This window comes from Talpa europaea (genome assembly GCF_964194135.1).
Source record: "Talpa europaea genome assembly, chromosome: 13".
NCBI lineage: Eukaryota > Metazoa > Chordata > Mammalia > Eulipotyphla > Talpidae > Talpa > Talpa europaea.
In genome coordinates this window covers 56,236,263-56,262,644 of record NC_140080.1, presented here as the reverse complement: position 1 = coordinate 56,262,644, position 26,382 = coordinate 56,236,263, and the positions used below count along the sequence as shown (strand labels likewise).

The window sequence follows — 26,382 nt, the reverse complement described above, 5'->3', positions numbered from 1 at the left end:
TTTGCAAGTAAACAGCAAATAATTAATAAACTGGAAAATACTAACAAAAACAAAAGAACCACCACAAACAAAGAACATTTCTCTGCCTCTACTTTGTCTCGTTCACATCCAGAGAGTACAATACAGTGGGTAATGGTATGGTTTCTGGATTCAATGTCATGGCACCTCTCCTGCTTTGATCTTTTGCAAGTCATTTAACCATCTGTGTCCCAGTGTCTTCATTGTATAATTCGAGGTAATAATAATTCTTGATTTATTAGAATTAGAATTTCCTTATGGACTGGCATATAGGGAGTGCTTCTAGGTGTTAGCTACTACTATTCTTTGAGATGAGTTTACTTTGACTAAAATTAGATACATTTTTAATAAAATAAAACAAAAAAAATAAATGAAAAGAAAAACCAGTGAAGTGCACAAGAAAGACTGCAAAATTGCTCATAAAATCTCCCCACAGAGAGAATGACTACTAAGGAGTAAGAAAATAGCCTTTCCGATATAGATGGCCCAGGTAAACAATAGAATTTACTTTCATTTAAGTGGGAGAGCAGTTCTCCTATAATTGATTTTTCCACCTCACACCCTGCAGGCCATTTTTCTAAAACAACATTAAATCACTGCATTCCCCTTCCCTGTCCCTAACCATGCTTTATCATTAACGGATTAAAACAAAACTAATGTTCGGGATATTTAAGGATATTGATTATAAAAAATTTCACTACCTTTTCTGACACATTTTTCCATTGTACAATACTTTTTATGCATTAGTCACATGTTATTATTATTATTTTTTTAATATTCAGACACATGTCCCTCCCCCAGTCTGTTGCCTCTGAGCAATTATTCAAATTCCAGGTCAAATCCTCTCTCTTTCATGAAACCATCCTTTGCTGTTTCTACTCCATAATAACTTTTCTATTTTCTGAATAATTACAACACTTTTTGTCTGAAGAAACATATATGATGTGATTTTGAAAGTTACATACAAATTATATACCAATTATACAAAATTATATTTTCATCACTCTTGATGTCACAAAATCATATATGTGCAGTAGAGATAAAGCCTTATATATTTCTCTCTTCTCCCTCAGGGAAATTAATAACTTGAAAACTTTGACATCTCTGGAAAGAATTATTGATTGAGAGTGAGAAGATACAGATCCCAAAATTCATCAAATAGTTTAAGCAAGTCACTGCACATTTGTAATATAACTGGTTTGGAATCATCGTTATGGCTCTTTCCAGTTTTGCTTTTAAAATTTTTTCTTTAATTTTTTTCTCTGAAAAAGTTTCATGAAGATGATGTGCAATGGCACACAGATAAATGTTTAAAAATGGTGCCTCTGGGAGAAAAACTCAATGATAGGTAGGGTTTGTTGATTTCCATGGTATAAATAATTATTTCATGGCCTAATCCGAGATACCAGGGTAACAAAAACAAATCAGGAGTTGGGGAAAATTGTACACGATAGGACCCAGCCAACATGGCTAAGTAGTTTCTTCCAATGAGGAAGAGCAGAGCCTTAGGCTTGATGAATGTGTCAGGTATTTTAATCTCTTTCTTTTACACTCTAAAACCGCGAAACCACCTTCTTCACTGAGTGGAAGAGAATGAAGCAAACCACCTCAGAAAGTGGCCCTGTTTTTTTAATCCCAGATTCTCCAGTCACTCCAGGCTCTCCCAGCTCTAGGATCAACCTGATCTTCTCAGGTGCTCACACCCACAGCAAATTGTCCATCTCTGTTGAAGTGTGTCTCAGAGATGGTGCTACTGAGGTGGTACTACACTTTCTGAGGCAGTGGTCCAAAGACCTTAAAGCAGGTTCTGCACTGGAAGTCAGGAAGGATGTCCAGCTGGTGAAGACAGTCCCTAAAGTTCCATAGGGCAATGGAAGAAGAAAGTTGAAGTGGAAAGGAAAGAGCTGTAGTGTAAGACTCAGGACTGAATTTTGGATTCACTTCATGTTGCTCATAACCATGCAAAACCCTTGGTTTATCTCTAAAGTGTTGGGTAAAATCAATTCTAAATTCCTGCAAGACAACTGAGATGAAATGAGTTGTGCAGAAAACATCTAATAAATTGTTACTTATCATTATTTACCTAGAAAAACACTATTGGAAGAAAATTAAAATATTACTAGTTGGTCAAATATGTGTTTCCTACTCATTGGTTTATTTGAGCTCACAAATCAGCTGGAAAGAGTGTTAGTTAAGTACTTAATGTACGTAGTAGGGAGCACCTTCCTCTAATTCTAGAACTAGTTGCTACTGGTTTAGTATAGACACTTCCCTCCTCCCCACAGAATTAAAAAAAACAGGGATTCCCCAGATAAGCAGAGGGAAATATGCTAATGTTCAGAGTGGAAGACAATACTAGGGACGGCTGCGTAGATATTTTTAACACACTAATGTCTACCTGCCAGATTGAGCTCCAAGCCTCCAGGTGGGCTGGCAATGCTAAGCAGCGTTGAGAAAGAACAGGGAGCTTTTCACAGAACACAGAAGGAGGGTAAAGAGTCCGAGTGAACCCAGACACAGCCAAAGGGTGTGTAGATGTAGATGACAATTCAACTCAACAACGATGCCTTTAAGATACTCTGGGAAACTACCGTTCTAGGCACCTAAGCTATGTCGTAACTGCGTAAGGGTGAGTTAGCATTCTTTCAGTATTTCCTTGGGTCTGGCCTTGTACCAAGTGTTTCACTAATTTTATTACAGATAGTGTTTGAACTTCCCTCAACATGGGGGACAGAGAAAATAGAAAAACATGTAATAAGGCTCTAAATGTTTCAATATAATGCTTTGGAAGTTCTGAGGATGAAATAACAGTCATTAGGAGAGTTTAGATTTGAAAGGAAGATTTAAAAGAATGGAGACTTTCTCTTACTCTTCTTCCTCATTAGATTAGTTCTGTCATACAAGGAATCCTGACTACTAATATATCCCAAAATAATAATGGGATCAAAAATAATAATAGGTGGTCAAAAATAATAATGATAGTAATAGTTAACTTGGATGCAGTACCATGTGCTAGGTAGTTTTGTAAGTATTTCACATGTTAAACTATTGAATCTTCACAATTACCTTTAAGGTTAGTCCTGGTATTGTCTCTGCAAAAGTAATGAGGAATTGAGCACAGAATGGTTAAATAATTTTCCCTCAGCACTTTTAGAATTGACAGAGCTATGATTTTAAACTCAGGAATCTGTCTCAGAGCCTGGCTTTTGAGCAACATGCTATATTAAGTTTTTGTTGAATAAATAAATGAATAGGTGACCAAACATACCCAGCCCTTCATTTTCTGCACACCTGGTAGAGCTGTACTTCTCTGCCTCTTTGAAATTAGTGTGACTTTAGCAGTGACATATAAGCGAAAGTGATGTGAATCACTTACAGGAAATAGTGTCCTGTTTGCCACATTCTTTTTCTGTGATTCATTGAATTTGGAAGCACCTGTTGACATATTCCTTCTGTTCCTCTGGGTGTCTAAGTAATTACACTGAGCAGAGCTTCCTGTCAGGTCATGTGGATACATACTGTGAGCAAGAAATAACCTTTCAGGAATTGGGGGTTATTAGCTGAGCATAACCTGCCTATCATAAATAATGCATAAATTGGCATCAGAAATGGCGTACACATGTAACAATAACAACATACCCTAGAAATGTGGCTATAACATTAGAGTTTGGCGGTAGGCAAGGTCATTATTATCAGAGGCTAGAAAAATAGTGACCCATTGCTACATGCAAAAGAATGAAGCTTGACCACTACCTCACACCATGCACAAAAACCAACTCAAAATGGATTAAAGAACTAGACATAAGACCTGAAACCATAAAATACATAGAAGATAATATAGGCGAAACGCTACATGACATGCACCTCAAAGACATATTTACAGACACAGCACCTAAAACAGTGATAGTGAAGGCAAAGATAAACAGCTGGACTACATCAAATTAAAGAGCTTCTGCACAGCAAAAGAGACAATAACAAAAACTAAGAGAAACCCCACCGACTGGGAGAAAATTTTTGCACCCAACACTAACGATAAAGGACTGATCACAAAAATCTACAAAGAGCTGATGAGACTCAACAAAAACAAAGAAAATAATCCAGTCAAAAAATGGGCAGAAGAGCTAAAAAGAAACTTCTCTGAAGAGGAAATGCAAATGGCCAACAGGCATATGAAAAAATGTTCAACATCACTTGTCATTAGGGAAATGCAAATCAAAACTACAATGAGATACCATCTCACACCAGTGAGAATGGCACATATAAAAATATAGCAACAACAAATGTTGGCGAGGATGTGGAGAAAAAGGAACTCTTCTGCACTGTTGGTGGGAGTGCAAACTGGTCCAACCACTATGGAGAGCTGTGTGGAGATTTCTTGAAGTACTAAACACAGAGCTTCCATATGATCCAGCAATTCCACTCCTAGGTATTTACCCAAATGACACAGTAACAGTAATTCCAAAGGGCACCTGCACCCCTATGTTTATAGCAGCACTATTTACAATAGCTAAGCTATGGAAGCAACCCAAATGCCCCAAAATAGATGACTGGATCAAGAAGATGTGATACATATACACAATGGAATATTACTCAGCAATCAAAAAAAGATAAACACATGCAGTTTGCAGCAACATGGATGGAGCTAGAAGGGATCATGCTCAGCAAAATAAGTCAGAAAGAAAAAGAAAAATACTGGATGGTCTCACTCATAGCAGGAATTTAGAAAACCTAAATAAGAGACCAGGAAAAAGACTAATCAATACAAAGTAAAAATCAAAATCAACAAGCAACTATAAACCAGAGACAAACTATGGGGGTGGAGGGGGTAAGGATGGATGGGAAAGAAGGACTAGAGTCAAAATAAGGGGGGGACAATTGTATGGGGAATATAACCAAAATGAAAATGCATACATTGTGCAAAAATGAAAAAAGATGTAAGAATTATATGAAATAAAATATTTAAATAAAAAAAATAGTAACCCATATTATGCAGTGGTGAATCATTTAGTCCTGGTATTGTTTCTGTAAACTGTTTTCTACAGCAACCTAGAAGATGAATGGGGGCCTCCCCGGTGGCGCAGCGGTTGAGCGCTGGGTTGCGAGGCTGCCCGCAGCCTCTGCGGCGCCGGTTCGATCCCCGGCTGCTCCCCGGCCACTGGAGGAGGGTCCCACATGGTGCGCAGACCTCTCCTGCCGCCCGCTGCTCCCCTCAGCAGTGTACTTCGGTCCTTCTGCCTGCTCTGCTCCCCGCTCTGGCTCTGGTGAATTCTCTCACCCTCCCGCGCTTCTGACTGTACCCAGTGCATGTATAAACAAAACAAACAAACAAACCAGCAAACAAATAAATAAAAGCATGCCTCTATAAAAAAAAATAGAAGATGAATGATGTCACAAATTAATTCATAACTCTAGGGGAAGTAGCCGCAAAACACAATGTTAGTAGTATGTGTTGATTGCTGTTGGAAGCCTTCAACAAGGTGTTATGCAATATGAAATAAGCTCAAAAAAGGATTGGTTATGTTGCAAATAGCAGTGAAAGGGATTAAGAAGAGGCCAGGCATTTGTGGACTTGCAGGATTGGAAGAAGCAAGTGACTTCAACCCAATTTGTAAAAGGTAACCTGAGAAGGCCTTTGAGTGGTGAAGACATGACAAAAACTACCCTTGGTACAAAGTTCAGATCAAGGATATGGTCTCACCATCCATTGTTCAAATCTTTGAGTTCAGGCAGGTGATTTAAAATGAAGATACATTTCGATAAATCCTTTCCACTAGACAAAATGATGCAGAGGAAAACAGCTAGTAAGTTCTTAAGCTGAAAATATCTCAGATCGAGAGAGGTGTAGAGGTGGGCAGGCAAAGACAGAGCAAAAATGAGCACTGTATCATGAGTGTGATGATTGTTACATGGAACTCAGGGGAATCAGTAGGTAAGAAGCTGAGTAGTCTTGAGAGAGGGGTGCAGCCAAAAGAACCACAAGACTGAGTGAGACGACATGGTCATGACAGGAACACTAGTATGTGTCCTGGGCTCCAGGACCTACATGCCCTTAGTGTAATTTGGACGTGATCAAGCAGGATAAACGAATGGAAGACTATCCCAGAGCAGGGAGCTAAGAGAGACAGAAGGTGAATAGGAAGTGGCTTCCAGGGAGCAGAACTGCAGCGTAATCAAGACACATGCCCTTTCCCTGGGTGGAGAGCCTGAATATCTTATCCAGTGGGACTGCAGAACTGCCATAAACCAATGACTCCTGTTATCTCCCATCTTGTTTTTGAATGGATGTGTTTACTGTGGATGTTTTGTTTTTGTTCCACCATTGGGGAAGCAGATTGTCTTTTTGAGTCTGCAGGTCTCCAGCTGCAGAGGAGCCACATCTGGACCACATACAGATATTATAGTGTGTTAAACCCTGCCATACAGATGAGCACATGGCACCCACAGATCTAAACTGTGAAGTTTATAGGACTAGAATAGGGCCAGGGCATGGATTTTGGGTTTTCTCCCTTTCATATTGTTGGTGGGCATGAATGTATTTGCCTGCATGAAAGAGAGAATGAACCCAATATTTGGTATCTAGAAAGACAGACTCTGGTGGTCATTTGTGTTGCTTGCCAACCACTGTTTTGTGTGTCCAAGTCCTAGAAACATGATAAAATTGCATTTTTGCCTCTTTGAAGATAGATACTTCCACGTCACTGGTTTTTGCCCATGAAATGGAAATGGAGTTGCACTTGTGAGTGGAATGGAAATGGAAACCTGTTGCACTTGTGAGTGAAAATTAAGGCCCTGTGTTTTGCTCTCCCTTAGTGACTTTAGAGGCCATTGTTGATAGGGAGTGTCCACCACATGGTCCCTTAAGGGCCATGTTGCCCCAAGATGGACATGTAGTATAAGTGAATCCTAGGGCAAGTTAGGGATAATTAGGCAGCCTCAAGGACAGTGCAGGGATTTCAGGAGAGTTAAGGAAGGCTCCAGAGACACAAATTTCAAAGAGGAACTAATCAAACACCCTAGGACTAAGATCAATAGGACATTCCAAATTGAGGACAATAAAGAAAAAAGGTAAGATCTGGGACACAGAGACTTAGTTCTGGGCACAGAGACATTTAGGCAGTGAGTGAGACCACCGAGAACTAATGAATCATTAGTTCATTAGTGGAGCTTTAGAATAATTAGGAAAAGAAGGTCTATATTCCCTGAGACCTGACTCCACTTTGGCTTCCTTGCCCCTCCCTGGCCTGGTTCCATGGCCTGGGAGTCCCTCTTTATTTCTGTTCCTTTTCTCCTCAATAAACTTTTTCTTTCTCTAAACAAATCTGCCTCTTCTCGTTTGCTTGCCTGTGCGTCTGTGAAGTTCCTGGTGCAGCTTCGTGAGACATCAACCTGTGGTGGTCTAGTGGCTGGGACTCAGAGCTGCCCCTGCAGCCTGGGATCTGTTCCTGGCTGGGAGACTAGGCCTGAAAACCTACAATTCCAGTATCATAAGCAAGAAAAATAATTCTCATTATAAACCTCATTGTTCTTTTCTATTTTATCCCTAGCATAATCTAGTCTTTCCTGACTAGCACAGAACTGAAGCCAGTAAAACAGATATTAAGAATAATTAGTAGCTCTGTTCAATTGAAACATAAAATGCGGATCTGCTAATCCTAAACAGCCTGTTCGGTCACCATTTTTGTTACCTGTAGTTCTGCAGTCCTATACAAGGTCAGAACTGCCTAGTCAATTAGTTATAGGAGCCCAACCCTACAAAGTGCCTTTCAAATCAATCAAGAGCAGAAAGCTTGATCACCCTGTGAAGGCTATGCATCACAGGTATGTCTGGGAAGGGGGGGGGGGGGCGTTGACTGATGTATGAGAAAGGACCCCAGAAGCTGGTCAGTGGAAGACTTGTTGATAACCAGAGACACAAGGTGGGGGGGTCAGGGAGGGGAGAGAAGAGGAAGGACTAGAGTCAAAATAAGGGGTGTGTGTGCAATTATATGGGGAATATAACCAAAATGAAAATGCACACATTATGCAAAGATGAAAAATGATGTAAGAATTATATAAAATTAAATATTAAAAAAAAAAAAAGACCGAAACCCTGGCTGGGGATCTAGAGCTTGATCTCAATTACAATACTGAGTCATCAGTAGATGAGAAGTGCCTGGAGGGCAGACTCACAACCCTGGTACTATAGATGACAGAGCACATTTTCTAGTTTCACCCTCCCTTTTCTTTTTGTCCCCCTTTCCTTACAATTGCTACAGTAGGGATATTCTAACTTAAAGGCCAGGATCTTGCCCTTCAGCAGCATCCTGCATTGTGTAGCCGGCTCCATGACTCCCACTTATCAGAGTAGTGTTGCCGATGCAACAATAAAATACTTGTAAGGGGTAGGGGACAGCAAGAAAGCTTTTTCAAAGTAGAGTGAAGTTTCACCATGAAATGCTAAATGTTGTTGAGGCCTATGTGCATAGATAAAGCAGGATTCAGAGGTGATTGCCCATTAGAAAGTCTTTAAGAGATGCTTCAGAGAGAGAGACTGTCAACAAAAAGACAAACTGGTCGATTGCAATCATTAAGTCAGAAGAATGAAGCCCTAAAACTTGAGGTAAACTGTAATGTTGCAGGATTAAATTTAGGTAAATGGTATTTGGTTGACAGAAATGGAAAAGTCAGGGAGAGAAGTGATGTACATTAGGGAGTGGTGAATTATTTGGGTGCCTTGAAATCTCATCTTCCTGAATGCTTAGCTTTAAAATACAGTATCCGTGTGCATAATAAGAATATGATGGTGGTCGGATGCTAAAGTTTTAGACTACACAAGCTGAAAAAACATCTCATACAGGTATTTTGTCCATTCCATTCAAAGTCACCAAGCAGAATTTTCAAAGCTCTCGCAGAAATGTAGTTCAGGTTGTTTTAAAAAGATGCTTGGAAAATTTTTCAATAAAAATTCTCAATATTCCCAGATCAGTTTATTCAATAATTAATAACTTTGCAGTATTGACCTCATTTCCTCCTGTATTATACATAGGAATGTTGAGGATTTTGCTACTCTGTATGCATTCTCTGCAAAGGTACATTTATTAGGATTTACATCCTGTCTGCTAAAGGGATTAAGGGCAGCTCTTAATAAGTCCACCTGGCCTTGCTTTAGTGCTTGTCTCATTCCTGCACAGTGTACTGAGGTACATGAGGATGATTTCTTTAATGACATAACATGAAAGCAAAACTAACAACTTGGGTAAAGCTTGCAAAATAGTAGCCTTCAATAAAAAAGGACAAAAAGCCCTCTCCATGTTAGGTAAAGGGGATTTTTTTTTTTTTTGACTAGGGAAAACAATCTAAACAAAAATGATTAACTTTATTGTCACCAGCTTCTTTGTTTCTTTCCTCTCTAGAGTGCCTGCTTTTGTCACTTTTAGACTCGATATATACTATATCTCTAAAAATCTCTAAAAATGATATACTCTATATTCTCTAAAATAAACAGTAATATATATTACTCTAAAAATACATCTGTATGATATATATGCTCTAAAATATTTTTATATTTTTATTTACAAACATATTTTACATTGTACACAAATATAATATGTAAACAATCACTGTTATTTATTACATATATTCATTTTATTATATATATTATATATATGCTTCTACTTGATCTTGGAAAACCTGATATTAGTCAAGCATTTAGCAAATTTGTGAAACTGAGGTCTAAATGACAAATAGTACTTCACTATTAAAGACACTGAATAAATGTTACATGGAAAAATGAATAATTACATAAATACAATTTCTTACTTAACTAAGGATGTTCTCTTTTACCTGGTTTTCTGCACTTTAACAGGGAACACGTATATGAGGTTGAAGCTATGGTACCTAGCAGACAGGCAAAGGAAAGAAATTTTAAGTCTCTCTGTAAACAAGCCTTCCTGGCAGGGGGTAGTGTGTAGCATTTTCCATCAGCACTACCTAACAGGAGTCGGCAATCTACATTTCCAGAACTGCGATCTGAGGTCTTCCCCACTCACATCTCTCCACTGTCTTTACGCCTTGTTACACAGTTAGACAGAGCTGGCCCAAATGAAGAAGGCTTGGGTTCTATACTCTTCAGTCACAGAACAGACCCAAGGACAGGATCTCACTCTGCTGCAGAGTTAGACCAAGGCTTCTAAGAGCCATCTCTTCTACTTGTGGCCTCCACCAGTCAAGCCCCTTAAGCTCTAATCCTTTTGCCATATGCCCTTCCTTCTTTCTTTCACCCAGGCCAAGTGTGGGGCAATATGTTCTTAAGGGCCTCCCTGTTCCAGCTGCCTGTCTGCTGGCCTGTCCTTCTGGGACAGAACCTACTTCATGCAGCCTCTGACATTTCCTCCCATGTTTACTCTTCATTCTCCAAATTGGCTTTGAATGTCTTTTTCCTGGGCACTGCTTCTCCGGTGTCTTTTCCCATTTGATTTTCCTTTACTCTTCCACTTTTGACCTCTTTTACATCTCTGCAGTCTTGGTAAGTCTATTGCGGACTTCATTCATTCATTCATTCATTCATTCATTTTTAATCCTTTCTGCTCTCAAAATGTGGGTTCGAATCTTAGCTCTGACACTTAGCTCTGACACTTAGCTGACATATACCCTTGGGCAAGTTACTTAATCTTTCTGGGACATAGATTCCTCATTTGTAAAGGGGGGATAATCTAATTCACAACTAACATTGTGATGATCAAGTGGGTGGGGAAGGGATGTAAAGACCTTAGCACACAGTCAGGTAATAGAACCTCCTTAAAACCTGTATCTCTCACCTGTGTTTTAATGTTCTGTTCCTTCTCTCTAAAATGTATCTGAATTTCCTTTCCTTCTTCCACCCCCATCAAGAACACACAGCTGCTCTTTGTGGTCATGACCATTGTCAGGATGGTCGAATCTAAGTTTTCTTTCAAAAACAGGTTTCTCTGACAAGTAATTGTACAGTAAGAGACCAAGATACAGTACAGATGACAATACTCATTCATCCACACTTGTGTCATTTGGAGGAGTGTATTCATACCCCAAAGAGGGACCCACATTTTAAAGCATTGGGAGAATAGAGGATACTAAAGTATTCCGGTCAGGGAAAGAAGGGAAACTACTGTCATTTTGTATCACTGAGGATGTTGGGTTTTGTTATTCTGCTGTCTGCATCATTGTGAAGAACACCTGGTGTTATATGTTACCATTACACCGAGGTACAGGTTGGAGAGGAATGGCAAAGTGTCTGGGAAAAGCAGATAACAAAGGAAAACAGACATTTCATACCACTTAGGACAAAGATGGGATCATATATATTGCTACTTTCTTAGAAATGGTTCACATCTTCTGGAAAATTAATCATGCTCTTCCCAACTTCATCCCCCAGCTCCCCACTTTTTCTAGGAAGAAAAGGAACATGAGGACTGTAGGTGGGTACAAGGCCATGTGGAATGTGAGGAACTGGCAGAAGACACAGTGTGTCTATGGAGAAGAAGTGGAGAAAGAAACTTAAATAAAAATAACCAAAAATAAAAGAGAGAGGGACTCCAGCAAGAGGCTATAATATTGGGTTCCTCATGTAGAATCGACTCACTTTAAATCGCTAGAATTAAAGGACTTTACCATCTACCTCTTCTCAAATTACATTATTTACCAATATGACTTCCTTTGGTCTTTAAGTGTGAACTGCCAGTCCTTCTGACCTCATTCTTACAATTATGCACATTAGTATTGAACAGTCCCTCAGAGACCATGTGATGCTGTAGTATCGCTGGTCACTGAAAGGCAGCAGCTAGAACATTGTGTTAAGACAGGTTCTGAGGTCCAGGCTGTGTTCAGTGGGAGGTGTGCTGGGGTCCATCGATGTTGGGATTACTAGTGCTGTCTGCTATGGGCCTAGGTAGGGGACAGTTGTGACAGGAACCATCTAAATGGCACCATTCATGCCAAGAGGCCAAATCTCTCGTTTAACTGGAGAGTCTCAGAGACATTAAACCAGTTACCAAAAGTCACACAGCTGCTTAGCATTTCACCCGGATCAGGGAAAGAATGAAAGAGAATTAACCACCTTGAAAATGAAAAACTATCTGCCTTCAGGGCATTTAGGCCTGAAACAAAGCTTCTGATAGCCTTTTGTTAAACATTCTATCAGGGTTGCTAGGAACTCTGTCTTCTCCACAGCCAAACATACGCAGAAGTCTTCTTGCTGTTTTCAGAAGAGTATCGATGCCTTATGATGGTTTGGACTGACTATTTCTTCCAGGTGAAAATTTTACTTAGTGTTTAGGGATAAAGAACTGTGAAGAAATTTTTAAAGTGTTATCTACTTAAAATGAATAGACATTTGAATTTAACTTTAGAATCCTTTAAATGGCAGCTCATTTGCTTTTATTTTTAAAAAGTTCTTTCAATAGTAAATTTTAAAAAGTACAAGATGGGATTTGGACATGGTTTCAGCCACTCATGGTAGCAGGCAGTGGTATCAATTCCAAAAATAAATAGCATATTATAGCAAATGCAAGTAAGAGACTTAGATCCTTATCATAATCAAGTTGTAGAGACATGATTTGAGGAAACTCTGGCTCCCAAACCTCTCCCCGATTTGCCTGAGATTTACTATTAAACATCCAGAAATATTTTTTGAAAATACTAATATCCTTGGGGGATGTGCTATTTCAAGTTCATTGGTAATAAATGTAGAAGGAAAGGCCGGTAGTGAGGTGACAGAAGTTGTCACTAGCTGTGGAAGAAACGAAGGAAGTGAGAGAAATATAGGCAGTAGCTGTAGGCATTTTGCAGCCCAAAGGTGCAGTTAACTGCCTCCAAGCTATGCCGGGCTCTAGAATGTTCAACTGACCGTGGACTTCACATTTCTAAAGATACACTCACTAACATTAAGTAGCTGATAAAACCATCCTCGGAAATAATCTTTTAAAATGCCTTTGGAAAATAGAGAAGGGAAAAGAGAAAAGAAAAACGATGTAAGAAAGTGTGGGAGTGCCTCTTCTCTCCAACATTTCTGAGAGAAGATGGGAATTGAAAACCTCAACCAAAATGTTGCCCTAATCTCACTTGGCTAATTTTAGTTATCTTGGTTCATGGCTATGATTCATCCCTAAAGCTGTGAATTGCTGAGGAGGATGGAGGAAAAAATTGAGTTAAATGTCAAAGAAGTAACAAAAATACAGTTTTCTTTTGGGGGGGGGGACTAGAATTCCAGGATATGGGGATCTTTTTACTTATGAGGGACTGAATGTTTCAAACTTCTTGAAAAATAATCTTCAGTCAAAACACCATCAAGGAATAAAAGACAGCACTGATTATGAGTCATGTCATGTTTGAAATTTGCCTACATAATGTATTTTCCTTTTTTCCTGTGTACCTGCTTAAATCACATTAAAATAGAAGTCACTAATAATCATATGTAGTTGAGTATGACAGAAGCTTAATATGTAGATTGTATAAGAAACGGAACTCTTAAAGTACATGAAGGAGAAATGAATGGAGACAAGCAGAACTATGAGAAATAAGTCTGGGGAATGGGATGGTAGCACAGAGGAGAAAGATACCTAAATGATAGTCAGATGTTCTCTTGCCGGCTAATGAATAGGGGGCAACAGACATGCATGGTTTGGTTGAATTCTATCTTAAAGAATAATGTTTTTCAGGGCTCCCTGGTGGTGAAGGGGTTAAGAAGCAACCTATGAAGCTATCCACAGCCACTGCAGCACGAGTTCGATCCACATGGCACAGCAGACCTCTCCTGCCTTGCCTGCTGCTCCCCTCAGCAGTGTATTTCAGTCAGTCTGCCTGTTCTGTTCCCTGCTCTATCTCTGGTGAATCCTCTTACCCCCCGCATCTCTGGCCTGTACCCCAGTTCTTGTATGCACAAATAAATCTTAAAAAAAAAAATAACGTTTTTCATTTACTAGGCGTCCCATAGTAAACTGGTTACCATTTTGAATTTTCATAGGTTTGGAGGAAGAAAAGAGCAGTCACTGACTCATACTCAGCTCAAATATTTATTTCACTGTCTGAACTAGTTGACCCTCTACAAACTGCTTAGCCACTATCTGTGTGTTTGCCTCTTTTTGCTCTTAAAACTTGTAAGCCGTAAACATATATATGTAGATATGCACGTACACACACACACACACACACACACATATATGATGGCTGTAAAACAAGCAACTAGAAACTGAGACACACTACGGGGGGCGGGGAAGAAGGGAGTAGGATCAAAACAAGGGTGATGGGAATTATACGGGGACTATAACCAAAATGAAAATGCATACATTGTGCAAAAATGAAAAATGATGTAAAAATATATATAAAATTAAAAAATTAAAATAAATAAATAAAATAGAATCCAGTACTTTAAAACAAATAAAAGAGTTCTTCATAGATAGAGAAAACAGAGGTGGAGGGTGGGGGGAGGGAGAAATGGGTGAAGGGTGTTAAAAGGTACAAACTTCAAGTTATAAAATAAGTCCTTGGAAGGTAATATACAGCATGGTGACTATAGTTGATAATACTGTATTGTATATTTTCAAACTGCTAAGGGAGTAGATCTTAAAAGTTCTCATCACAAGAAAAAACTTGTAAGTATGTATGGTGATGGATGTTGATTCATGGTGATCATGTTGCAATGTATGAAATATTGAATTATGTTGTTCACTGAAACTAATATTAAATCTACCTCAGAGCAGATTGCTAGAGATCTGAAGTTATGAAGAGGTAGCTTCAAGACACGACTTTGAACTTGATTTCTGCACCTACACCTATACCCAGACTCCTCAGAGCACTCTTGTCACCTTCATTGATGCTCTGCTCTTTCGTGTCCTCATATTTGGTACAGCAATCACTTTCTCATCACTCAATACACAAAGTGTCATTCACCAGATGTGACAAGTGCATCTTTATAAACTACTGGGATACTTAAGAGGTGGAGGGGATTCTGGAGCTTTCAGGAAACTTCTTATATGCTTGGCTTATACATAAGGAAACTGAGATCTTGAGGGTCTGAAGTCTTCTTGCCCTTTCTTCTTTTCGAAGATGTTAACTAATGCCATGGCTGTGACTACCTATTATTGTTTCTGGTGGAGAAATATTTTAAGTTCACAGGAAATATTTGTCAGATGGGCTCTTACCCACCCTCACTTCAATGACCTTTATTACAGATCCAGTTTTTGATAAAGACTGGACATTTTCAATTTTCTGGGCCTCTGAGTTGTGCCAAAGGGCAAAGAAGACCTGTTCCTACTGTTCATATCCATGATCAACTTTCACCTTGTTTGGCAACATTATGGGTTGAACTGTGTTCCCCATACCTATATGTTGAAATCCTATCTCCTAATTCCTATGAACATGACCTTATTGCAGATTTCATTAAGTGAAGATGAGGTTTTAGGGAGAGTCTTAATACAATATGACTGATGTCATAAGAATACAAGCATGTGAACACACAGAAGGCAGAATGTCATGTGACAACAGAGGCAGAAAGGGAAGTGATGTAGCTGCTAGTCAAGAAATGCTGAGGATTGCCAATCACAAGAGACAAAGGAAGGGATTACTCTCTCTAGGTTTCAGGAGAGTGTGTCTCTGCCAACACCTTGATTTCAGACTTCCAGCTTCTAGAACTGTGAGATACAACCCAGTTTGTGGTACTTGCTGGCTGTCTAGGAAACGAATATATGCAGTAATAAAGGCAAAGAGGAAGGGCAACTAGAAGCCAAAGGAAAGGAAGAATTTTCCTTTCCTTCCAGCTTTTTTCCTGGTTTATTAATGTCACTGGTATTAATTTTTTAAAATTGTATATATGTTTTACATCATTCTTCCTTTTTGTACAATGTGTACTTTCTCCTCTCAGGTTTAATACCCGTAAAATTCCCACCACCAATTCACCTGTGCACCATCACCATAGTCCCTTGTGCCCTTCTCTTCCCTTTTGGTATTAATTTTTGATGGAAATGATCCAGAATGGTGTCACATGATCCCTTGAAAAATAATTCATCTGGGGAATCTCCCTGCCCACTTCTTCCAAATATAATTTAACTTGCTATTTAAGTAATTTCCATCACAGAAGTCAGCTGTGTTTCAGTGTTCTAGGTTAATAATCTTGTTGCTTTCCTTAACCACATGACTTTGATTTTTCTGTTTTACTTATTGTCTTATATTTTATTTTATAATAAAATATAAATACATGAGTAGCAATATGCATTTTCTCAGAATATGGACTGAAAGGCACTTTAAAATACTGTCCATAATATATTTTCATGTCCAAATGATAATGCACACAATGATATGTTGCAATTCTGATTTGTTCTCCATAAAAAATACTAAAAATCAAATCAAGCTTGACTTAAAATAATCAATTTCAGTAGTTTCTTTTGTAATTCTGTTCTCTATTTACATATATCACAAATGGAGAGAAGACTATTTATCACCATGTAGTTCCAAACAACTATTTTAAAGTTCTTATAAATTCTATATGCATTGAGTGTCCACATTTAAAAAATATATCAAGAATATTCATGTCACACAATTTTTAAGCAGCTACATTCTATAACCTCCAAGGTAATCTCTATTACTCAATTATGCAAAAATGACAAGGGACTTTTGTGAAGAGTTGCCTAGGTTTAGTGCTAAACAAATGTCTAAGAGTTGGTACACACAGATCTCTTTGAATAGAAATCTTAAATCCTTGCAGGTTGTTTTAAACTCTTCTTGCAGGGTGGGGTTCAATTTATGATCTATACAGAGTATTTCTGGATGCCCATATCTTTGAAGGCACTTGGATATACAAGTCAAACCTAATGTCAAGCCAGTAGGTCAATCAATGCATTGCACTGCTCCATCTGTGGGGCGTTTCTGCCATGTCTACTTGAGGAGTCACACAATCTGAGCCTAGATGACAATACAAGGAACTGGACTGTCAGAAGTATAGTGTTGGAGACACTTACTTGAGTGTGGTGAGTTCTGTAAGGGATGGCTGCGTGGCCTTGAGATAGCTTTCTCTTCGTGCAGCAACTTTAGGAGAGGGCTTAGGACTTGTGTCTGAGTCACCACTGTCTTCATCTCCCATGGCCTTGATGTAGCTGCCGCTCCGCATCCTTCGGCATGGGATTTCATCATCTTTACCTCGAGGGTTGTACCCTGCCCAGTCATCTTGAGGAACCTAGTCATACATAAAACAGAAAATTCATTTTCCATAAACTCCTACATTTTTCTTTTTTTTAATATGACCCTGAATGTGGGTAATACAGATAATTATCTAATGCTTTAGATATTAGGTTTTCAATAATGGCTTTTTTATTATAATTGGGTCAAAAATATTTTTAAATAAGTGAAAATCCATGTCTCAATCTTTAAAATTAACTGTGTGTCAGAAAAATTAAAACCATTTTTCACTTATAGCAGGAATACAGGGGAACCAAATAAGACATCAGTGTAAAAAAAATAGTAACAGTACAAAACACAACAAAGCAAAAACAGACAATTATAAATCAGACATGCTGCAGGGGAGGAGGCAGGACAGGGATCAGAGGGAGGAGCATAGGGGACTGAGGTGATGGTGCACGGGTGCCTTGGGGAAGGAAACTATGGGGACTAAACCTGAGGGGGTGGGGGAAAAGCAAATATTGTTTAAAATTGAACAGTGATGTAAAAAATAAAAAAAAAATATAAAAATAAAAATAAAATAAAACTCTAAAAAAAGAAAAGAAAAATTAAAACCATTGACTGATTTACTTATACTTCTCAGTTTTCTCATGCTGATAATATTGCGTCAAGCATGGGAAAGGAGGCCAGTTTTATTTGAGTTTTTCAATGATATGTTTTCAATTATCATTTAAAATGCAAGAATGCTGTATGGCAGCTCCATTCTGAATAGACTGAGGAACCTTCAGACAGCTTTCCACAATGGTTGGACCAGTTTGCACTCCCATCAGCAGTGTAGGAGAGTTCCTTTTTTACCACATCCTCGCCAACATTTGTTATTATTATTATTATTTTTTAAAGATTATTTTTTAAAGCACTGGGTACAGTCAGAAGCGTGGGAGGGTGAGAGAATTCACCAGAGCTAGAGCGGGGAGCAGAGCAGGCAGAAGGACTGAAGCATACTGCTGAGGGGAGCAGCGGGCAGCAGGAGAGGTCTGCACGCCATGCAGGACCCTCCTCCAGTGGCCGGGGAGCAGCCGGGGATCGAACCGGCGCCGCAGAGGCAGCGGGCAGCTTCTCAACCCAGTGCTCAACTGCTGCGCCACCGGGAAGGCCCTGTTTTTTTTTTTTTTTTTTTTTTTGATATGTGCCATTCTTACTGGTGTAAGGTGGTATCTCAGTGTGGTTTTGATTTGCATTTCCCTGATGATCAGGGATGTTGAACATTTTTTCATATGCCTGTAGGGATCTACCCAAAGGACACAAAAACAGTGATTCAAAAGATCACCTGTACACCTATGTTTATTGCAGCACTATTTACAATAGGTAAAACCTGGAAACAACCCAAATGCCCAAAAATAGATGACTGGATCAAGAAGATGTGGCATATATACACAATGGAATATTACTCAGCAATCAAAAAAGATAAACTCATGCCATTCACAGCAATGTGGATGGAGCCAGAAGGAATTATGCTCAGTGAAATAAGCCAGAAGGAAAAAGAAAAATATTGGATGGTTTCACTTATAACAGGAATATACGGGAACCAAATAAGACATCAGTGTAAAAAATAATAATAACAGTACAAAAAACAACAAAGCAAAAACAATTATAGACCAGAGACACACTGCAGGGGAGGAGGAGGGAGAGGGGTGAGAGGGAGGGAGGGAGGAGCACAGGGGACTGTGATGATGGGGCATGGGTGCCTTGGGGAAGGAAATTCTATGGGGACTCAATCTGAGGGGGTGGGGGAAGCAAATATTGTCTAAAAATTTGTAAAAAAATGATAAATGTTAAAATAAAAAAATGAAAGGAAAATAAAAAAATAAAATGCAAGAATGTTTCTGTTTTCTCTACATATACACTATGCCTTTCATTTTCACCATCTTATATCCAATCTCCTTTCTTAAACCAATGGTCTATATTGGCTACACTGGATTCCCAGTTTCTATTCTTTCTGAGTCCCTCTTGGTTTAGATTTCACCTCCATAGATATGCTTGAGATAATTTTTCAGTGATTTCTTTGGGAAGTTAGTCACATTTCTTCATATGTTTTCTTTTGGCTTTTACACACACACATACACACACAACCTCTTATGAGTTTCTTTACTTACCTAATGTAGCTAGTATTTATTGGAATTGTTCTTTTCTGCTTGCTTTAATGGATTCTACTCTAAGTTCCCAATTGTGGGTACCACACAAGATAATGTTCTCAGTATGCTTTTTCTCCCTTTCTATAACCATTTTCTTTAATTCAGTGGAGTATTACACTGTACTGTAGAAGACATCTTACACCTTTCATTTTAGATTTTTCCACTTCAACATAGTCTCAGTCTAAGATCTCACTTCTCTTTCATTTCATAAAAGAAATACACAATGACCATTCTTTTTATCCAAAGAAGTAACAAACAGCTTAGAGCACACAGAAAGCTGCATAGGCTAATTCAAAGAAGACCAAAGAGTGAGAGGCTGGTTCTTGCCTTCAACATGCTTATAACAGAGAGAGAGGACAAAGCATAAATAAATTTGGGAATAATAGCAAATTAACATTTTAGCAAGTTTCAGATTTGGTGCCACATATGGTGGTCACTAGCACCAAGGGTTATTAATAACAGTGATGGAGAAGTTAGTATCTAGGAACTGTCCTAGAGTATCCTGGAACTGGTCAGGTTTGCAATGTTATGTTTCATCAACACAGCAGCACTGGGATTTTTGTATGTTTGTAATTCTCAGATGAGAAGGAATTGCTCAGAAAGCATAGTAAATTTACCAGAAACACATAGGTAGTAAAAGAACACATAACAGTACTGGGAGTCAAAGGTGCTTTTACTCCAAGGGCAGAATTAACTTAATCTAAACTTTATGATTAATAATATGAATTTTAAGACAAGTATTCAGAAACTTGTCCACAATGGCATGCACACATATTAGACATTGATTTATAAATTTTCTAGGTTCTATGTAGTGAGAAGGGATGTTCAATTAAGAAAAACACTGCTCTTTCCTCCTGAAACTATGAATTTATCTATATAATTAGAAAGTTTACATCTAGAAACATCAGGGTAAAGTGATGCTACTATTCATGGATCTGAAAAACAGTGGTTTGGAGGTAACAATAAAGTGTGATTAAGCTTTACCATGTAGCTTATTTTATTTAACAGGTACTGTTCCAAATACTTTAAAATGTTAACCCATTTGGTCTAGACAGCTGAGGGATAGTATCATCATTATTATAATCATTTTACAAATGAGAAAACTGAGGATGTGATACTTTCCCCAAATCCCAGCTACAAAAAGGCAGAGTTCCACCCCAGCAACTCCTGTGCAACTAATAGTGCTGGTGACCACAATTTGATGCTCTCTCTTTCTAGGCTGCAATCTGTGGCACCTACAGAACCCAGCAACTATATTCCCAGGATACCTTTGTAATCCATCATATCTGATTCATTTACAATTTGTTAATTGTGGTAGCAACAATGTAGCATTTTCACTTTTTTAGCTAAACAGTCTTGAAATCACCATAGCAACAATGGAGCTTTCTTAGGGAAATTACACATGTTGAGAATAGTCTTGTTTTCCTTCATTTGGGAGGTGACTCACTGTAAAGATATCATCGTGTTCAGAACCTCATTATTGCTATCACATTTTATAAATTAAGTTGAACAGAAAGGGTCATAGATGATGCTGATAACGTGTTATTTCTCAGTACTTGGCGCACAGTTCGTAAGCATTGCTCTCTGGAATATGTCAGAGGCTAGTGACAAACTTTTAGCTCTCATCACTTATGAAACAAAACATGACAAATTTCTGTTTGGGTGCTTGTTTTTTTTTCCAAAGTTAGATTATGGTAGATACCTGAGCTTGTATTAGAAATTGACTACAGTCATTGCTAAGGGAACCAGCTGAGAATTATTACGTTGGAATGGAATTTTAAAATCAACCCATTATTCATTCACCTAAAGGTAGTATAGAACAAGATTATATAAAAAATGATACAGAAATAAGCTCTAGAAAACATGAAGAGAAACAAAGAATCAAGATCTTAGAGAAGAAAAATATTTGTTGCTGAATTCTAAGGACTGGCAATGCTGTTATAATTGAACCACAGTTTTCATTCTGAATCCTTCACACTCTAAAGCAAAGGGGATGATAGTTGTCCGGTACATGATTTTCAAAGAAAATTTGTGAGGGGTCTGGAGCATGAAATGTTTCTCCATTTTGATTGGAAAGAAAGGAGGATCATGTGGTTTCAGCCACTATTATGATCTAGAAAAGACTCCTGTGATTTATGCTTCAATTACACAAAGAGAAAAGATTTGGGGTAATGCAAAGTAAAACCTAACATAGCAGCTGTCTGAAAAAAAATCTTCATTATTACTGGTCCTAGCAGTTTAAGTGAGTAGACTCTCAGGAAGAAGGATGCTGGAGCAGACAGTAAAGCAGCCTGGATGCTCAATGACAGGCTGATCCAATTTGTCCTGCTTGTATGCACCAACTGACTGAGTGGTTGGAACAACAAATGGTAAAGAAATAATAACAAAATCGTTAAGATGCTACAAAAACAAAACATATAACACAACCAAAAAAAAAAAATAGGCAGAGTACTAAACAGACACTTCTCCAAAGAAGACCTTCACACTGCAAACAGGCACATGAAAAAATGTTCACCATCACTTATTAGGGAAATGCAAATCTAGATTACCATGAGATACCATCTCATACCTGTGAGAAAGGCCTATATGGAAAAGGCCAGAAACAAGTGCTGGAGAGGATGTAGAGAAAAGGGAACCCTCCTACACTGCTGGTGGAAATGCAAACTGGTCCAGTGCTTATGGAAAGCAGTATGAAGGTATCTCAAAACATTAAAGATGGATCTGCCATTTGACCCAGTAATTCCATCTTAGGCATCTACCCTCCAAGGTTCAAAAACACTAATTCAAAAGGAAACCTGCATTCCCATGATAACTTCAGTGCTATTTACTCTAACTAAACCATGATAACAACCTAAGGGCCCCAACACAGAGGAGTGGATCAAGAAAATGTGATATATATACACACACAATAGAATATTTCTCAGTGATCAAACAAGATAAACAAACTCATGCCATTTGTGACAATATGAATGGAGCAAGAAGGAGTAATGCTAAGTGAAATAAGTTAGGAGAAAAATAAATACAGGATGGTGTCACGAATATGTGGACTATAAAGTACCTAAACTAAGAGCCATATAAAGAAAAGCTTAAAAACTAACCCTTGATAGCTGACTACAGAACTGAAGCACCAAAGGAGGAGGGGTAATAACAATGATGGAAAGAAGTACAATGGACTATGGTGGTGATTTGGTGGTAGCTGCACTGTGGCTGCAAAACTTGATGGTGGTATCTAAATATTACCTCAATTAAAAATTCATTATTTAATATTAAAAAAATAAAATCATTCTAATAAAGTTGGGTTTAACAATAGTCATGGCTTAGAGAAAAACATGCTTTTTTAAAAAAAATTATTTATTTATTTATTTATTTATTTATTTATTTATACAAGCACTGGGTACAGTCAGAAGCGTGGGAGGGTGAGAGAATTCACCAGAGCCAGAGCAGGGAACAGAACAGGCAGACTGACGAAGTACACTGCTGAGAGGAGCAGCGCGCGTCAGGAGAGGTCTGCCGTGCCATGTGGGACCCTCACCGGTGGCCGAGGATTGAACCGGTGCTGCAGAGGGTGCGGGCAGCTTCGAAGCCCAGCGCTCAACTGCTATGCCACCAGGGGAGGCCCCAAAAACATGTTATTTTTAAGGCATTTGTTTAAGTGTTAAAGTTCCAATGGAGAATTTTATTTCTGATAAAAGAGGATTAGTGTGCATTCTTCTATTTCAGGTGCAGCCAGTCTATAACTTAAGTTTCATGATATCATTCAGAAGTACAGAAAACCTACCTCTGTCTAAGAAATGGTTATAGCCAAGTGCTACCATTCTCTAATTATAGGAAGAGACCGTTTCCTTATTTGAAATAGTGCCAAGGCCACTGAATGATGGGCCATTTTAATGACATCTATAGTCTATTCAGTCACAGAACAGGAGAAAATTCACTACCACCTAACAGGGCATACTTATATTTTCTGTCTCCCTCTGTAACTGTCTCCTTGTTTCCCTTCTTTCTGCACTTTTGTAAGTGCTTTTTGCTTAACTTTCCAGCCATGGGCTGGGTACTGGGGATATACAGTGAACAATACAATCATCGATCCTATGCTGTGGGGCTTACAGGAAAGCAGGAGAAGAAAGAAAAGGGTATAAAGGCCAAGCATACTGGTGCATGAACAAGATAATTTCAGGAACCACAAATGCCATTAGGAAAATAAGGTAGAGTGCTGTGACCATGTGGCTGGAGAGGGACTCCTTTCACTTGTTCCTCAGAGAAGTCACCAGGAAGAGGTAGATCTGGTGAAAAAGGAACCAACCATGAGGAGAGCTGGGGGAAGAGCTTCCAGGCAGAGGGATGAAGTCAGTGCAGTCTCTAGAGAACAATAAGCTTGCTGTAATGAAGGCCTAGGAATGAACATGCTAAAGTGTACTGAGCAACAGGGAAGTGATATGAGGAGACTGGCAAGCTGAGACCAGGTCATGCAGAATCCTGTAAAGCCCAGCTTGAAACTTCCTTCAAGTCTGAACTCAACAATCTCAATGCTCCCTCTAACTTTTCAGTGTAAATTAATTTCCTTTTTGAAATCTACAGCATGTATGATCTACACAAGGGCAGCTACATAAGGGTATATAATACAGTCTATCACTGTACTCTATGCAACAGACTAGCTCACAGACTGGCTCCCGCTTGCCACCTGTATTTATAAATAAGGTTTCCCTGGCACTCAGCTATGCCCATCCATTATGTATTGACTATGGCTGGTTTTTAGTCACAAGGGCCAAGTTATATAGTTGTGATCAAGACTCTGTGGCTCCAAACTTGATCCACATATTCCTTCTTGTTACTTAGTTTGCATAATCATACAATGGTACTTATATACATAACTTGTTACGTGCATCTTTGTGTCATTTTATTAACTTCTGCTAAACTCACTAGAATATGGGTTGGAGGGGGAGTGGTGAAGAGCACTGCTGAAGGGTTAGTGGCATGGACTCTACAGGCACTGCCCAGGTTTGAATTTCTGCTGGGCCAGTAACCAGGTATAATTCTTGGGCAAATGAATTAGCTTCTCTGTGCCTCACTTTCCTTGCTTGATTCCAAAGTGGGAACTGCATGCCCACAAGGATGCAGGAAGTGATCAGGACAGGTTGTGGGAGTTCTGCATGACTTGTGGCACTTGGCACATTGCCCAGCACACAGATGGTCCCTCATGATGACATTGACTTTCCAGGATGACTCTAATGCTGCTTTCAATTCCTTTGGTAACAGCAGGGCAGAAATAATTAAAATACATTAAGCGAACTTTAAATTGCTAATATATTGCTTCTTCCCATCTTTTTTAAGTGAGAGTTCCCCACCAGGAAATGCTCTACTGCTCTCTGTCCTGGGGACACATATCTGTTCTGTGAGACTGAGAGGGAAGCCCACTTTCTTGAACCAGCTGAAGCTTGTCTGGCTTCACAGTGATAGAAATTCAAATGCCTACTCTGGTTTGCTATGCAGAAACCTTAGGAAAAAAGAAACTCATGCAACAACTATTTTTGCATTAGGGTTTTTAAAAAAACTTTGATCCTCATCTACACTCCAGGTATATGGGGACTGGCAGGGCCAGCAACTGGGGGTCTGGAGGGTCCTACCTGCATGGAGGTCCTGCTCTATGCAGCGCTTAGTCCTAGAGGTGAGGGAGAGGTTGGAAAAGGTAAAGCTTCCTACTATTCTCTTGCTTTTGCTAGGGCCTGCTACATTACCAGAAACATAACAGGTTTCTACCCAGAATTGTGACGCTGAATGAATGAATTCCAACACCAGTTTGCTTTCACTCATTGTGTCACTTTGAAGTCACTTTACTTCTTTTTTTGATGCACTTTTTCACCTGTAAAATGGGGCTGATAATGTGTAATAAAAAGGGATAATGTGTGTGAATATAGTTTGTGAATGTCAAAACATCATAAGTATAAGAGTAAAGGTTAAAAGCTTTTTCTTCATGATTACTTTTAAAGTGTGGTGAGCTATAAATATTGTGAGGATTAAAAAGCAGTGATATTTTAGGTGCCATCCTTCTATTTATTAAAGTAGATATTCTAGTACAAGACTATAAATGCAGATGGAATACACATGTAACCCTATAGAGAAATATAAAAATTCCACATACATATCTTCTATGGTAAGAAATCGACTCTTTGAATTTGGTTCACAGGTCCAAAAATATATTTATCTTTCTTTTAGGCTTTTTGGAAGTGGATTATCTTCTGGGGCTGCCAACTTTTTATTTGTTTCTGTTTTGACAGATAATTATACTAGTTCTGGCATATTTGTGAGCTAAAGCTATAATGAGATAGGGGCCCTTAAAATAATCTTTCCCATTGGAAACCTTTAATGGTGATATGATTCAAGGTAATACCTCCTATTCTGAGTGTCTCACACACTTTGCTCATTTTTGGGGGATGGGTGATCCTATCCCCACTTGATTAATAAAACTTCCATTTTGAATAGACTAGGACTCTTACTTTTACCATTCTTCAGCTTTCCTCTAAGATCAAAATACCAACCAACCCCTCAGTAATTCTGGTACCACTAAGATAGAAAGAAATTTAATGGTTCCAATTAAATTCGGACACACATAGATTATATGATGTATCCCAGTAGCAAAGATGCAAAAATGTGGAAAATCTGGAGCTTAGAATTACATACTTTTTAAAAATTTATGTACAAAATTAGCAGAAGAAATGGTTGAATTCTTGTATAGTAATTAGAGAACTTATTGTACATAATTCTTAGTGACAAATTAACAATAACAACATTCATCTGTGTCAGCTTTTGCAAAACATATAGGAGTTCTTATTACGTCTTATGAGCCTTCCAACTTGAAGGATAAGAAGAGAAAGTATCAGCGGGTCAAATAACAAAACCGAGATATTAGTAGCCCAGAGATATTAGTAGTTATTCCAGGGTGCACCATATTCAATCTGGGGTCTGCCCCTCAAAGTCCAGCGATTTTTATCCCATATTTAGATTTTAACTGTCTTTTGAGTAACAACTGGTATTTTTTTGTAATGTAAAGAATGCA

The 26,382-nt window shown here is 38.6% G+C and overlaps 1 protein-coding gene across 19 annotated transcripts in view; it reads right to left on the bottom strand.

The window, feature by feature from the left end:
• The window catches only part of DLGAP1 (DLG associated protein 1), a gene marked incomplete at both ends in the record, with an annotated part of 338,395 nt that overhangs the window by 235,844 nt on the left and 76,169 nt on the right, over nt 1–26,382 (bottom strand). For all 19 annotated transcript variants that reach the window (XM_084252591.1, XM_084252592.1, XM_084252580.1 and 16 more), the window contains one exon: nt 16,983–17,197. In XM_084252591.1, coding sequence (XP_084108717.1) covers nt 16,983–17,197 — 215 coding nt within the window. The remainder of the gene's footprint in view (nt 1–16,982; nt 17,198–26,382) is intronic.